Genomic DNA, 16711 nt, shown 5'->3' on the forward strand with positions numbered 1-16711 from the left:
CAAGCTGAAAAGGCTGGGTTTTGCGTGTCTCGCTGGCTCTTTTGTATCATTATTAAAGTTTTTAAGGGCTTCTAGGTGGGTCCGGAGCGTTGTGCTCTCCTCACCCCATGAGTGCTAAGCAGGCAGCTCCTGTGCTGGGTTAGAGGTTGCAGCAGCTGTATGGGAGCTCTGTGGTGGGTTCTGATGACTTTATAGTGAAGTCCCTCAAGCAGCTGAGTGTAAACCGTACTACATCCTGCCGCTCGCTTCTAGCTAAATCTGCTGCTTTGCGCATTGCCTGCATGCAGCCTGCGGAGGAAACATTACACCCAACCCAACACGTGGCTGCTGGGATTCCCAGGGACTTGTTTCCCTGACTTGAAAGTCTACAGCAGCAGCGTTTTCGTTTGATGGGTCTCAACTACTCAAGAGCTTCTCAGAGGATTGGAATGTTCAAATGCAGTCCAAGGAAGATGGATTAGAGAGCAAGATAACCCATAGCAGTCAGAGGCCATAATAAGCACAAACACGTCGTTCTGCAATGGATCATCTCACTAAGGCTACAAAAATTTAACTCCAGGCTCTGATAAGAAGAATGGCCCTGCAGAAGACTTAAGAACACACAAAGTATTACAAAATGCTGCTATTATGATGGCAGTTATTCCAAAGGTAGACAGGCTCAGAGTTTTACTCCAATTTTGCAGGACAAAACCCAATTTTGTCTCTTCCTTGTGATTGTAGACAGAGTTTTCAGATAAAACCATGCCTACTGTCTTTGAAGAGAGGAAGTCACAGATGCTGCATTTCTAGAATCTGTACAACTTAATCCCAGGCATGATACAGGGAGGAACTAAATGATTTATATGAGGATTACTCCCTCAGACTGATGAATTAGACTTTTTCACTTGCTGGCAAGTGTTTGAATCTGTTAGCTAAGCCTCTCTACACGCTACTGACAGTTTGTAAAGCCTTGTTACTCCAGAGAAATCTGACCTTGCTGTGGATTACACAGGAGCCTCAGAGAAGATTTACTTTCAGCGCTTTTGGAGACACTTCAGTGTTCCTCCACAGACTGCTTGTACTCTGCTTGGAAAGCTGGAGGACAGCAGGTCCTACTTTCGGGTCTAGGAAGGACTGATGGGGACTTAACCATTGGATGAGATTCCCTTGGCTCAGGGAGATGAAAAAATGGGTTTCACACAAACCAGTCATTCGAAAGTTGGTGGGTTTTTCCCTCTGGTATTGCATCCACTGATTTTTGGTGAGGATGATGGGGGAAGAAAAGAAAGCCGGTGTGGTTTAGTGCAGTAATTAATTCTCAAGCAAGAGTAAGAGCTGGCTTGCATCTGTGCTATTTAATATTAAACCTGGCATAATTTACCCTCTCACACCAGAAAAGCAGTACTCTGACTTGTTTATACCTGGCTGACTCTATTTTCGAAAGCAACAAGAGCAGATGAGGAAGCTGTGCTCCTGCTGCACTGCGGGCCCTGTCCTGCTAGGGCGGTTGTAGGAGCCACAGGCAGACCCGCACATCTCAGACAGGCAGCCATGGTGCCAAGTGGCTGCTTCTTAAACTACGTCCATCCTGTTCCTTGCAGCCATGCCAGTGCATGTGATAGGGCTGCCTGGCTTGAGTGGAGTGGGGTACAACTGCAGCAAGTACCTTGTGGGATCCCAGAAGCAAGCTGGACTTCAGCTAAGTTTGGGCTTCAGAGCAGCCTCAGGGAGCCCTTTGCCAAAGCTTCAGTTTGGGGCACTGGAAAATCTTTGACCAACGGTAAAGAAGTGAACGAGAATGGCTCAGCTGAGCACCTTGGACCCAGCCATTGAGGGCAGCTGCCAAAACCCCATGTACTTGTCCCTACAGATTCAAAATGTTGGGAACTCTGAGTGGGTTGAAGCATGTGATGTGTCTTACTGCTATTTGGGCATCAAGGTTTTGGTTCCTCTGCCTCCCAGAGGCTGAAGTTTCCCAGTGGTGTCATACTTGGTTTTGGCGTGTAATGCTGCACAGGAAAGGAGAGGATGGCTGCTTTTCGCTTGCACTAGCACTGTTGTAGAGCATCAGGATTTATACAACCAGGCAGAGGGAGGAAAGCAATCAGTAGTCTGTTTCCCTGCATAGCCTTATTCATGTAGGTTTTAAACAAGAGGAAGCTGACTTTAATCCCTGGAAATCATAGAAACAGCAAACTATCCCACCTCCCCAGCATTCCAGGAGAATTTAAGCTTCTACTTCCATGTATCTTAGCATGCCAGTAAAGAGTATTTTTGCATACCTGTGCATGTTTTCCTGTAGCTGCAGTAATGAAGAATAATAATTTTCTCCTCCATGTTTGGCGAAGTAACTCTTAAAATCTTAATACAGGTCTGATTTATCAGGGTAATATGACAAAATCTGTTGCTCTGTGTATTTTCTGCAGACTAGGCGATCCTGCTAATAGGTATAGCCTGAGCAACACCCTGCAGAGATGAAACACATTATCTTTTATTTATGCAGCTTAGCACTCTATTGACTTACTGCTATAGCAATATACTGAAAATCACCTACCATGATTTATTATCAGTCCTGGTTCTCTTCCTATTTTCCATCTCTTCTTTCTACTGTTTTGCTTGATTTACCCCAGTGAATTATCATGCAGTTTCCATTATAAGGAAATCAGTTACTTTGATGTACGACAGGCAGCACACACCTAGTTCCACATTTTGGATGGCAGATAACAAATGCATAAGTTGAAAATAGCTTACTACCAGCCATTGAGATGAAACCTCTTTTCCTACTGCTATGGGAAGAACGGTCTGTGCCATGAGAGTCTCTGAGCAGGCACCCAGTGGGCAGCAACCTCCCCACATTTACAGACACTAAATACCATGCTTACACATAACCCATTTGACTGAACTGTTTTTCCAGAAATGCTAGAAGCATTTCACATTACTTGCAGCATTCAATCCTTATCTGGTTTCAGGGCTGTCATGGTTCATCAGGGCTGCAGTCAGGACAGGGCAGTTGTCAATGTAGATGACAGTGCAGGAGGATGGGTCAGTTTTATTGAGCTCTCCTGATTACAGAGCTGCCCCATAAAGATTAGTAAGTCCTACTGCGCAGTAGCAATCACAATGTTCCAGGTAATGGGGAGCAATCACTGCTATTCCTGGGGAGGAGCTGATGGTAACACTGGCAAGCACCAGTCCCACTGATGGCAGCGTGCTGTTCCTGCACCTCACTTGGGAAGGGCACTCCAGCTTTAAGGTGAAAATTACCATGAAAGAGAGACTTGGAAGTTGATGGAAATGGGATCCATGGGAGTATTTTCTTGCTCACTTAAAGCCAAAAGCAGATATTTTGGAAGAAGCCTGGTCATGATATATGTTCTGTTCTGAACAAGGTGTGAACCTGCCTGTTTGCAGAAAAAATGCAAATAAATGAGAAAGAATTTGTGTCATCCACTGCACTGGGCAAACACTAAAATGTTGAGAGCTTTTTTTTTTATAAGACAAGAAAACAGTTTATCACTCAGCTTTAAATGCATGCTGTATTTGTAGTTTGGATTAGCACTGAGCATTCTATCTCAATTTACCTCTTTGAGATTACATCTAGTTTCATTTGAACACTGCTGCATTTAACCAGGGTAACTTGGGCAAGGATGACACAGATCGAAGTCCTGGATTTTAGGTGTAATCCTCAAATGAAGCCATTCTGGGTTTTGTAAGTCTGTCTTCTTTCAGTTCCACACCTAGTTTCAGTCACTCACTAGGAAAAAAAAAGACCAGCTATCAGTGTTCTGAAAGTTGGCATGCTGTCTGGGCTCCGAGTACAGAGTAGGGTGATGCAGCAGGAGCTGCCACTGCACTGCAGCCAGTGACTATGCACTGTGCCAGGCTGGGTTTAGGGAGATCTTCCCCTCTTGTACCTGGTAGTAGTGCCTGAATCTGAAGGCAAATGTTTCTTGGCAAGTGGGTTACAGCAGGTTTTCTTGTTAAGTGCAGCCCTGCTGAGCTGTGGTGGGTAGACTTGGAATGTGCAGCATTCAGAACATGAACAGATATTGTCAGGGCAGGGACGCATGCCCTACAGCTGCCAAGGGCAAGATGCACCTTGAGTAACTTCAGTAGGGTTCCTAGATCTGTTCACTGTTTCTCAAAAGCACTGTGCCTTCCAGGAACAGAGAGGAGCAGAGTGGCTTTTGACTTCTTGTGGTGTCGTAGGTTTGCCTTCTTTTTTTTCACTCTGAACCTTGCTCTTGTAAAAAGTAATTCTTCCATTTGTGTTCACAAAGAAAATGTGACCTAAATGTAACCTAGAAAGTAATAGCACAAGGGTACCAGCTGCCAAATGGATTCCCGCAAGCGTTAGTGCCAGTGTGGAGGGCACTTTATAAATTTGACAATGTCACTATTCGGTAAAGAGAACAAGTTTGTTATACAGGCCTTCATTTCTCCTCCATGTGATGGCTCATGTTTAGCTTTCAAATAATGCCTGGTGGGGAGAGAGTACGTTTGCTTTCACACAAAAGGGAAAGCAACTTTCAAAAATGTGGGAAATTAATCCTAATATAAACCCTCTGGGGAACTTGCTGTAATTGCCAGAACTCCACACAGCCTTTAAAACAAAGGCCAGGGGAGATCCTGAAGCAAAATCTAAGTCAGATTGTGATGACAGCTGAAGGAGAAGCAACTGATATTCCAGAGCTGTGGATATGAAAAAGACCTATGATTTATTCTGAACAGAGGATTCTGAACAAAGGACCAGATTCATTCCTGATGTGAGGATAATAAGGTCAGAAGATCTATGCTACCGAGGAACGTATCTTTCCAACTACTGAATGCAGCTTCTAAGCTAGAAGCTTAACTATATGTATAATTATTTGCAAGGTGCATAATAAATGAAGATTTCCAGGCTTGACAAGACTAATATTAGTGCTGCCAGCTGTTTTTTGGCTTGTGGGCTCACAGAGGAAAGTAATTCTATCTCTCTGTTTGGCCCATGTGAGCTGCTGTCTGCTTGTGTTCAAAGGAACTCCACTTCTCAGACAAGTTTTTACATTTCTTGCAATGGTTACTTGCAGGTAGATTTGTGCATGTTTTTACTTAACCTCCACTCTAAAAGCTTTATGCTTGTGTTCATAACCAAAGAACCCTCTAGTCCCTTGCTTCCTGATGCAAAACCAGGCTTCTCTTTATCTGTGAACAGCAGTATCCCTAAGAGGAGACATCTGAAACCATAGTTACCAGCTTCTATCTAAATAATGACTCTTGAAAAATTCCCAAATCCATGGGTATGTTCATACCCACAGCAATTGCAACAAGAACCTGGAAGTCTTCTAAAATGCTTGAAATGAAATTATAGGATTTTCTGTAAGCCACCCAGCTTCACAGTGACCATCATCCCAGAAATGGAGAATGGCTACTTGCAAATGCTCAGTTGCATTTCACAGGGCCAAAAATCTCAAATCCTGTAAATTCTACTATTATCTTTACCCTGACTTAGTACTGCACATGCCTCTCCAAGGCCATGTGCCTCCTTGCCTATCTGCAGGATGGTAACACCAGTTCTAGGATGCATTTGTTCAATTTCTCTCTTCTTAGAAAGTGTTCCAGCTGCAGGGGGAGTGCTTTCTGATCTTATTTTCAAGCAGTCTGTGGATAACTTGGAGAAGAGCCAGGACTTTGTCTTTTCCTGGAAATGTAGCTACCGGAAGAATGAATCACCAGGTTGAACCTGTAGAACCATCTGAAAACAAAAGCTTAGACTTCTGTGTCTCACTGTTGTGAATAATGGGGGGAAAAAATAGGCATCCTGTTTTGAAATCCACTACCAGCTGACAGGACAAAAATATTGCACGCGTGATTGTCTTTAAAGCTGACAAGTAACACAAGACTATGGCCATTTAAGGGAAAAAGCCTGAAGCAGAACAGTAGTTAGGGAAACAGAAAATTCCACTTTTTTTTTTTAAAAAAGAAAAAATAACCCGTGAGGTTATTCTGAACACACAAACTGGATTTTTAATAGCCCAAAATTTTTCACACTTTAAAATCTTCTGTATTACCCTTGGCTACCAGTAAATACATGCAGAGCAGCGTTGGGAGCTTGTGTCTCATAAGGACAGACTGCAGCACTGGTATCATTGATTAAATCTGTCCTTTTGCTTCTGCAGCAGTATAAGATACCATTACAGGCACTGCAGAGGCTTCTTGACTAGCATGCAAGCATCTGGATCACTCCTAGGATACTAACAGCACAGACATATGGGAGTTAACATTTCTTTACCTTAGCTTCTCTTCTGATCCATTTTGTCTTAAGGTAAAAGAAAACTCACTTCACAGTTATCAAAGGCTTAATTAGAATTAATGGAGACTTAATACCTGAGAATTTCAGATGTGCTGAAGGCAAGATGGAAGGCCTGCAAAGTTGTACTTGGTGTGCTTTTGGGTAGAGGCCTTCGAGAACTGCTATTCTCATGTAGTAAGTGTTTGAAATAGATGGTACTGCAGCTCATGGATACAAATTTCCTATGAGGAGATGGAAAATGCTTTCCAGTATTTTAACACAAACATTAATACGGATGTATGACTTCAATCAGAAAAGTTAAATTGCATGTGTGAACCCTGCATTAAGTTTATTTAGGGCAAACTTCTAAAGATTTAATTCCAACCCTGGGCCACTGAAGCCTGGAAGGAGGCTCCGAGGAGCACTTCCTATTAAGATACCTGGCAGCTGCTTGGATGTGACTCATTCTTCTTCTCCATTGTCTTTCAAGGAGTGGAGAAGAGAAACACTGCCCATACCATTACAAATAACACTACCCTCACACCACCACCACCACCTTTTTCATAAACTTGAATTCTGCTTGGTTTTAAAAGGCAATCTTTGTACTGAGGCAGATGCTCTTGCATCTATATGAATGCTATAGCTGCAGTCTGTCTATATAATTGCTTTTAAATTGTTTTAGTTGTTAACTAGTGAACTAGTTTTTAAATTAATACAGTGCATTGCTTACACTCTAATTTCCTCTCCAGTTATATAACACCACACATCAGAATTTTGTCCACCAAACATTAAGCTTCCAGAGCCATATTCAGACTCCATAAAAAGATGGAGTTCACAGCATTTCCCCCCCCACTGCCCCAAGACAGACACATGACAGAATGCTACCCTAGCCTTCAACTATCACCCAGCTGCAAGAAGTACAGAAGCTGCTGGTGGAGGAGGGAAATCGCAGCCCCAAGCTCAGAGGAGCACTGCCAGAGCAGCCCTTCCCGGTGCAGTCCGATGCCTGCTCACCTGTCGCACTCCAGTCCTGTCACAAGATGCTGAAGACATAGGTAAGGCAATAGGTCTGTGAACATCTGAAAGTGCAGTGGAAAGTGGAGGAGGTTTCCAGCAAATGAAGTGCAGCTGCAGCTGCAGTGGTTGTGAAGAAGAGCTTACTCATTTTGTTTTTTGTTCCTTAATTAAAAGTTCAGAATAATGCTGGCCTTCAGACCTGTAAGGCCTTTGAGAGATCAGACACATAATTCCACTAAAAGCTAAGTGATCTTTCTGTAACAAGACATTTTAATAAATGTGGTGATTATGTGTGACAGTTTATCAAGATGAGAGGCAGAAGGCATGAATGTGATGTTACTGATGGGAACTGTTCCCTTGTCAGAGGCTCTAGAAACTTCCTGCATTTCAGCTCAAGCACTTAGGAAATTATACATTTTCATATTTTTGATCACTGCTTCCATTGTTTAATGTAACTTCGAGTGTGAAGGAAATTACATGCTAGATCAGACCATATATTTACTACAATATTTAACATTGTTTTGGAAGGATCTTGCTGAAATGGCAAGTTGTAACATCTAGTAATAACCCAGCAGTTTCTGCAGAAACGTCTTTTTAATTCACCCCACTGGTTTCAGGGATGATCCAGATCAGTTCGAGCCGAGGCTGTCTTGATTCTGCAACTGCAAGCTGTCATCAGCCAAATGAATTTCTGGTTTATTCCATTGTATTTAACAGCAAGTGATTCACCACCTCATCTATCTCACCAGTGTGGAGAATCTGGAAGCTACTGGTGAAGATGAAATCGCAAAAATTGTTACATCATTTCACTGATACTCATTTTAATGGCCATTTATGGTGATACTTAGGGAGAAAAACTGCTCTATTTTCTGGGATTTCCTCCAAGTTTTGTGTTAGTTCATGTTTGGTTTTGGTTTTGCTCTTAGCAAACCAGATATTTGCCCAAACTTTATTTCAAAGACAGGTTTCATACTTCAGTGGAATGACAACCCAAAGTAGCTGCTCTTTATTTAGAGGAAAGGATTAAAAGTGTATGACCAGAAATTTCTAGACAAATGTAGAACAGAACCATTTGGAATAAGGTGTTGCTGTCAGAGGGTTATCAGCAACACAGGTTTCCAGATAGAGTTTTAAAAAGCAAAATTCAGATTGTTTCTATTTATACCTGCCTTTGCCTTGGTAACCAGAGACTTTGTGAGGGATATAGTATTTTCCCCACATTGTGGATGTCTGCAAAATCCATGTGCAGCCATGTGGTACATGCAGTGTCTGTAGAACTATCACATTGATTTCTAAGAAAGGATTTTAAATACTAAGCAGGAAAGAGAAGATTTCAGGAAGGGAAGTATGTTAGTATAGCTTCAAAATAATTTCTATTAATTTCTGTCTCATCTACATGATTTTTTTCATCTTCTAAGTTTTACAAGGACCATTGTCCTAACTACTTTTCCTTATGTACCCTACACAGCTTAGCTGCATCTCAGGATTTACTTATAATTGGACTATATTATGCCTGCTCTGTTAAGTAGTTCTTGCAACTTTATTTTTGTGCTAGTGGAGAAAAAACATTTCAGTTCATGGGAACTATTTCAGCCATAAGTCAGGAAGGGTTAGAAGAAGTCAAGTTTCTTTTTCTGCCACTGTAATACCCAGGTACTGTATTTTCTTAGAAAATAGATGTGAAAAGGGGAAAAGGAGGCAAGTATAGGCTTAGAATGAATATATGTAATCAGTGGTCTTACTGAACTTCTAGTGGGACTTGCTTCCCTTTGAATAGCTTCACTATCCAGTCATGATCTGGAAAGTAATTTCTGACGTGATCTTAGAAGTCATCATCAAAATAACATTAGGAGGGATGAAGGGAAGCAGGGCAGGGTCAGTAGAGAATGTGCTGGGCTCCAAAGATTCAGGGATATCTGACATACAAAACACTTTCTTGGGATAAAAGCACTTTCTGCACTATGTTTTCTGGGAACAATTGTATACATTTTCACATACAGCCTTTTTCACTATTCAGCCAGACCCTTGGTCATATGAAATACTGCAGGAGAAGAAAACTGATCTGGGGGGATTAGGGGAAGGAGGCAGTTTGGAGCACTGGGGCCTGCCACACTCTACATCTTGGCTGGAGATCTCAGGGTTGGCATGTGGTGTGGGAGGTGCAGGCAAAAGCTTTGTGCCATTCAGGAGTTTCCCTCCATTTGTCTGGTGGTGTAGTTTAGGCACAACGTAAGTGATTGAAAAACTCATCCAAATAGAGTCCTCATTTCAAGTGTAATCACTCTCATTGCTTCTCCCACACTGCCTATATAAATAATTTTTAAAAAATAATTGAGATAATAGCACAAGCAGTTTCACACTCTCAAAAGCAGGAGTAGTGGCAAGGGACCAACACATTAGCACATAAAACCACAGTAAACTGACTCATCACACCTGCTCTGGCATGTTTATGAAGGGAAGTCTGAAATGCCATATGACAAGTATGAACCAGTTTGGAGAAAGTTAAATTCTGGTTTTCATTCCTGTACAGTATCAGAGCCCTAAAAACAAGCTTTAGTTCCTGCTCCCCCTGTGCAGCCTGTAACACTCCTCCACAAAGGCTTTCATGAATCTTGAGTGGCTCTGTTGAAATTGACAGCTTTTAGATGTAACCACATTAACTTTCATCTGCTAGTCAGATTTACTGCTTCCTGTGGGAATAGTGGGGATGCTTACAGGAGCTGCTTATGCTCACCAGCCTTCAGCCATGCTCTGTGGGTGGTGACACTGGGACCTGCTGAGCCACACAAACAGTGGACTTGGGAGCAGGGAAGGCATGCTGCTCCCCTGCCTTGCTCCCCTACCTGTGGCCCCTACAAGCCCTGGCCCCTCTCAGAATCTGAGAAGCATGACTGGAGGTCCTGCACCTTTTGTGGAGTACCTGCAGCAGTGCCTACCAGGATGCTTCCCTGGCATTCCCTGTGGCCTTTGCTAGCTGCCTTTGGATCGAGTTCAAGTAACTGGAGATGGAGACACACAATGGAGAGGAGCATTATGTTGTTTTGCCAAATGAGATTAAACAGAGCCAAAGGTGAAGAGAAGCCCATGCAGTAACAATGCCACAGAAGCATTACCGCCACACCACCAGCTGTGAGCGATTTTGGCTATACTGCCTTGGTCAGTGCTCTGACGGAGATGCACAAGAAGTGTTGTGTTTCTGCGGTGGTTACTAAGTTATTGAGGTACTGCTTCCAGGCTGCTGCTGAGCACTTCTACAACGTTCACCATGCTGGCAATGGAGGATAAGGCCATGGGCAAATGCTTTTCCTTTGCACTGACTTCCAAACTCCTGAAACAAAAGGCACAAGCCAGAAACACAAAGAGGCTGGTGGGACAGCAAGCAATGCCTCCCAAGTTGTTTCGCACCTTCTACCTTTTTGCATGGCACGTAGATCTGAAAATACTTGAAGCTTCTCCCCGGCCTCAGTCTCCTGCAGAAAGAGCGCGATGCTTTTTCCCTCCGGGATCCCTCGAGGACCTCCCAGAGACGGGCGCAGGCTCAGCTCGCACCCAGCCAGCGGCTGCCTGTGGCCAAGCCAGTGGCGGCTGGCACCAGCCCCGGGCCGCCGGCATGGCCCTGCGGAGAGCCATGGCGTGCGTTCTGCCTTGCCTACCCCCACTGCAGAGCAGAAACGCTCTGGAGAGCTCTCAGCTGCATCCTCAGGCCTCTTTACCCGTGATTTGATCACCTCCCCGGCTCGCCGGGAGAGGCTGCTGTGCGCCGCTGTCTCGGGGAGGCCGCACCCGCCCCAAGCCCTGGCTCTGGGGGCCGGGCCGGCTGCTGCGCGGCAGCTCTGGGCCTGCGACGCGTGAGTAGCGGGCGGGCGGACCGGTCAGGCGGCGAGGGGCCGGGCCCGGGCGCCGGGGAGAGCTGGGCCTTTCCCCGCGGCGGCCTCGGGCTCGTCGGCCTCGGGCGGCGGCGCAGAGCGGAGCGGGCCTGGACAGGCCGGGGTGGGTCCTGCGGCTGCTCCTGCTCCTGCCCGCTGAGGCCGCGGGAGAGGTGATCGGGAGGCGGCCGAGCCTGCACCCGCCGCACCCCGTCGCACGGCAGGAGGCGATCGGCCGCCAGTGGAATGGCTTTAGTCCCCTACGAGGAGGGAGCTGGCTGGGGAGCGCGGCAGCTGCACAATCCTTCGGCCACGTACCGCTTCGCCAGCCACACCATCCGCATCAGACAGGACTGGCGGCGGCTGGGGGTGGCGGCGGTGGTCTGGGATGCGGTAGGTGTTCACACCACATGTTTCTGTACTTGATGGGTTCTTGTAGCGCTTGCCCTAGCTCTCAGAATCACCTAAAAAAAAAATTTAACAACGAGTTGTTAATGAAAGGCTTTTTTTCCCCTGTAAGATTTAAATTTTTGTTAAAAACCCAAAAAGCTAAACTCTGGTTTTAACATTTTTTTTTTCCCTCACAGGAGTTCTTGGAGGACTGTAAGGGAAACAGACAGGGCCACCTTAAACCCTGCACAGCCAGTGCCAAATACAGGAATTACTCCAGATTACTCAACTCTCACCCATTTCTTAACAGCGGCCCACGAAGTTTTGTTTTTCAGAGCACATCATAGATCCTGCTGCTTATAGCATCAAGGACTGATAGATTCTATCTTGGGGATAAGAAGTGTCCAAAACCGAGGGGTTTGTGTTGTGCCCAAAGCTGCAGGGTAGATGGCTGTAGCGTTTTAGGAAAATCCTCAAATGAATTGGTGCACAGAGCCATTATTTTTTTCCCAACATCAACTTCGAGAGAACTCCTCATGAAGATTTCTGTAAAATACAACACATTAGTTACCACCAGCTAGAAGTGTTACTGCTTTATTTTCCCTGTGTTCTTCCTGATGACATGCCCATGACATGCAACCTTTTGAAATACCATAGTATTACAGACTTTTGTAATACTGTGTTCATTCACCAATGTTTGGCACCCCAAAACTTTTCCTTTCCAGATGCAGTTCTTTCTGCCTCCTGTTATGTTTGAGGATTTATGAAGCAGTGTTTCTGTAGCCTCTGTGATTATTTTTTCTTTTTGCCTCTATAATAAAGTCTTCCATAAAACTTGTAAAAAAAAGACATGTGCACACAGGAGTCAGAGAAGAGCTGAAGAGAGTCTTGCTACAGATCTGAAGTGCCTGATCCTTCTCATAACCATCTTTCTCAGTGTAAATCAGAAATCTATGTTCAGTATGACTGATATGACCCCTGTGCTTAATTAATCACCTTTGTCTCTTGGCTTAGGCTGTTGTCCTATGTGCTTATCTGGAGATAGGAGGCATTGAGGTCCAGGATCGATCTGTGATTGAGCTGGGAGCTGGGACTGGTTTGCTGGGAATAGTAGCCACATTATTAGGTAAGGGCTTTTTCTTTGTTTAAATCAGTTTACAACTGTAGTAAAACTAGCACTTTTACATCTACATCCCTGTTACAGAAGTTAGCACCAAGGCTACATACATGAACTGTGATATTTCCTGCCTGAGTCATCTTCTTTTCTTGTTGGACTTCAGATTATTGCAGAGATGGTGCCACTACAGTTTACTTTATGGTGGGACCCTGTTAAGGCTGATACCTGTTACCATGGTACTCAGCTCAGCAGCTTTCAGTTCTGCAGCTGTTCTCCCCCAGGGTGCAAGTGCTGTGCTTGCCATCTTCCACTTGTTCTCCTGTGCAGCATAGATAAAGCTACAGGGAGAAACTGCTGCCTTAGCTTGCATAAGCCTTGCTAGCCTATCTTGTAGACAGAGAAAGCAAGGTTGGAGAAATGATCTGCCTGTGATCTGGCTGTGGCTGAAGCAGGGACTGAGTAGTATGTTAATTTTGCGCTTATTGTCCCAGGTTAACTTTGTAATTCAAAGCTCTTGTGGTTATGGAAGGTGTCTATTGAAAGTGATGGAAACATGTCAGCTTGGTAAAATACAAAATGCAAAATTACACAGGCAAAGCTTCTGCCTGACCTGTGAAAGAAACCTATCTAAGATACCTCTCTCCTACTACACAAATAGAGAATTGGAGCAGCTTGATTGTAATAATCCCTGTTCTCACCTATGAAAACACAGAAAGTAACTACTTTCATGCACTAAGAAAAAGCTCCAGACCAAATTTAATCTTCATATGGAGTACACTTTATATTCTTCAGTGACTGATGAAGGGTAGGCTGTATGTAGATAGTGAGTTTTTTTGCTTATTTCGTTCTTTTGTTTATGTTTACTTGGACAGCTGGGGGGAGTGGTTAATGTTTAACAGGAACTAAGGAGCCTGTATTCCAAATGCTGTATTTATGGACATGTACTCCTGTACTGCTTAGGTGCTCATGTTACCATCACAGACAGAGCAGCAGCACTGGAGTTCCTGGAGTCAAATGTACAGGCTAACTTACCTTCAGAACTACGTCCGAGAGCTGTGGTGAAAGAGCTCACTTGGGGAAAAGACCTAAGTAACTTCTCTCCAGGAGCATTTGACTTCATCCTGGGTGCAGACATTGTTTATCTGGAAGAAACTTTTGCAGACCTGCTTCAGACACTGGAGCACCTGTGCTCAGAGCACACTGTGATTCTTCTTTCCTGTCGTATCCGCTATGAACGGGACCACAAGTTCTTGAAGATGCTGAGTGGCCGTTTCTCTGTGTACGAGGTCCACTATGATGCCAGTAAGGATGTTCATATCTACAAAGCACAGAGGGGTAGTTGGAAGGATGACTTTTGACTCTATGCATTGTTAGTAAACCACTGTTCAATCTTCCCCTTGTTTCTACTCAATACACTTGTTCTTAAGCATGTAATTGCAGTTGTGTTATTCCATTGGCTTCTTGTTCTGATGGTCTTATCTGATCACTTGGTCTGATATAGCAAGGATTGTACTTCTGTTCTGCATATTGAACCTCTGCTTCATTTCTTAGTTGAGTTGCATAGGGCCTTTCACTGACATTTTATCAAAACTAGTTATTGCAACTGATTTAAGTTGCAGAAATTTCCAGGCATCACAAGATCTGTTGTTTAAAACCAAACGACACTTAATTTCTGTGGGAAACTGAGACATAGATTAGAGTGGGGTTTTTTATTAACTCTTCAAGAATGAAAGTAGACAAAATGTAAGAGTTCAGCTCTAAATGCTTTAACTCTTCAGGCCTTCTGCATCTCAAAAGTTGTGGTAAAGGAGACCACTTAAAGGGTAAAACCAACAAAGGCAGCTGCAATAAAGTTGTTCTGTTGGTGTCACTGCTGAATTTAAGAGGCATAGGGAAATAACCAGATCCTTAGGGAGGGTTAGGAATCAATATTGCAGAGTAAACCAACTTAGAAATCAGTGGTGTTTTTACATGGCCTGCAAGCATGGAGGCTGTGCCTGCAGTACTGAAGCAGTCATGGTTCTTCAGTTGTCTCTAATAAGATAACTTTCCCTTACACAGATCAAGGCTCCTTAAAGCAGATACAGACATACATGTGCCACTAGGGAATGTAAAACATTGTCAAACTGTTCTTTAAATATCAAATCAGTCCTTGAATTTAAAAATACTGTTAAATAATGTTTTACCTTCTGCCTTTGTAGCTGTCTCTGAGAGCTGTTCTTCAGGAGAGGAAGATGCTGCTGTAAAGTCTTTGTAGCTGAGGGAATACTTACTCTTGCATTACTTGGAATCTTGGGGCACTGTCTAGATTTCAGTGTGCTTTCTGTGCACAATGGTAGTTAGATGCTATTCTAAGTAACTGGTTTCATACCTTGAGTTTGTAAAAAACACCTCAGTACGTTTGTCTCCCAAGATCCTACATGAAAAATGCTCTATCCACCTCACACCAGTAGCAGACTTCCTTCTGTTTCTAGTGGTGGAAGAATGAAACTGGTGAAAACAGTGGGCTAACAGAAGATGGCTCTGCTTCTAAGTGGATGTAAAACTGTCTTTTTTTTTTTTTAACTTTAATTGCAAAGCACCGCATTAGGTTCAGGCTTTAAGTGAATTCATGTCTTCAGTACTGGTGACAGCAAGCACTAGCAGCTGCTTCATGCCATGGATGTTAGCAGTTCTTTACCACTTCTACTTCCATCCCACTTTCCAACTGGAAAAGATGCATTGCATCCAGAAGTGATGTTCAGACTGTAATCTGGAGATGACACATTTATCATTATCGTTCCCATGAATGAGGCACAAAGGTGGTGTCCTTCATTCCTAGTGAGCCTCTTGTGTGTTTTCAGCTAAATTCCTCATCTGGCTCTGGACTCAGCCTGAGTGTTGCTACTTTATACCAGTTGCTTACAACAGTATCCTTGGAAGCCACATGGTGTCACTAAAACAGTACTTACGCAGCTGGCTGGGAATTTGCAGCCAGAGTTGATGTCCCTTCCAAGGAAAGAAGACAGCACCTTTAATTAAAAACAGAACATCGTATGAGCTTTAATGTGCCAAACAGGGATTTTCTGCCCTATCAACTGGATGAACAATGGTTCAAAAAAATTACAAGCTCTTCCCCACTCTCTAGTTTTTGGAGTGTCTAAGTTCTTACCACTCCCTTTTCCTCTGCACTGGTGTTTCCTTCTCTCTGAGCTCATCTGCAGTCACAGTATGTTAGACTGGAGCTGGCAGAGAGCTGCATGCTGCTGCTTGGGCTTGTGAGTGCACGTGACTTAGTCTATGGGGAAAGCTGTTGCCTGACTGTGTTTGGCCCTTGCAAGAGGCTGCAGCTTTGCAACACCGAGAGCTTTAGCAGTCTGTGCCGTTGCCATAGTAGGCACATGCTTTAAAAGTCTGCTTAAATAGTACAGAATAAAGTACAGTGTAGTACAGAGTAAAGCCTAGTGCAGCAACTACACACTTCCAAGGAGGGTGCCTTGCTTTGAGAATAGGAAAGCTTTTGTACTTCTGAAACAAATCAGTTTAATTGCATCTCTTTCTAAATGTTTAGCAGTCCATTTTCCCATTGCTGCTGTTACAGTCTGTAGACTTTCTGCAAGAGCCAACACGTTCCAGAAGAGAGCAGGCCTGGCTTCTTTTGCTGTTACTGCTGTACAACAGCTGGCTGAACCAATGCTACTGCCTGTAAGAAAATACTTCTGAAGAAAAATGTGAGATGACACCAGCAGCATGCCTTGCCGCTGACCTACAGAGCTGAGCTCTTGGTGGTCCCTTTCCCAGTTTGGCACGTGATACCTTCTCAAGGGGACACCTCCTCTTCTACAAGGGGGTGGGTGATCCTTTAGATTCAGGAGACTGAACTTGGGAATATTGTGGCTAGGCCACCACCACAACCACATTAGTTCTGGTTGTTTTTTCTAAGCTACAGTGTATAGAGGCAAGCAGCAACCGTGACAATGTAACTGAGCTGAAATGTACAGCCCATTCCTGCGGGGCAGTTCTAACACCCACCTGCACCAGACAGCGCAGTGCCTTCTGTTAGGCTTTGCAGCTCTTTCATGTCCTCATCAT

The 16711-nt window shown here is 44.1% G+C and overlaps 1 protein-coding gene across 1 annotated transcript; it reads left to right on the plus strand.

The window, feature by feature from the left end:
* The first annotated feature begins 11379 nt into the window (after positions 1–11379).
* METTL21A (methyltransferase 21A, HSPA lysine) lies at positions 11380–14061 on the plus strand. Its single transcript, XM_054381481.1, has 3 exons — positions 11380–11526; positions 12538–12649; positions 13601–14061. The coding sequence occupies exons 1-3, from the start codon at positions 11380–11382 to the stop codon at positions 13996–13998; spliced, it is 657 nt and encodes a 218-aa protein (XP_054237456.1). The 3' UTR covers positions 13999–14061.
* The last annotated feature ends 2650 nt before the right edge of the window (positions 14062–16711 follow it).

The sequence above is a fragment of the Indicator indicator genome, chromosome 5, assembly GCF_027791375.1.
Source record: "Indicator indicator isolate 239-I01 chromosome 5, UM_Iind_1.1, whole genome shotgun sequence".
In the NCBI taxonomy this organism is placed as follows: domain Eukaryota; kingdom Metazoa; phylum Chordata; class Aves; order Piciformes; family Indicatoridae; genus Indicator; species Indicator indicator.

Excerpts from the sequence above, each read along its gene's own strand:
- METTL21A (XM_054381481.1), top strand. The coding sequence starts at position 11,380 with ATGGCTTTAGTCCCCTACGAGGAGGGAGCTGGCTGGGGAGCGCGGCAG. Across the intron at positions 11,527-12,537 it reads CGGCGGTGGTCTGGGATGCG|GCTGTTGTCCTATGTGCTTA; the intron begins GTAGGTGTTCAC and ends CTCTTGGCTTAG. Across the intron at positions 12,650-13,600 it reads AATAGTAGCCACATTATTAG|GTGCTCATGTTACCATCACA; the intron begins GTAAGGGCTTTT and ends TGTACTGCTTAG.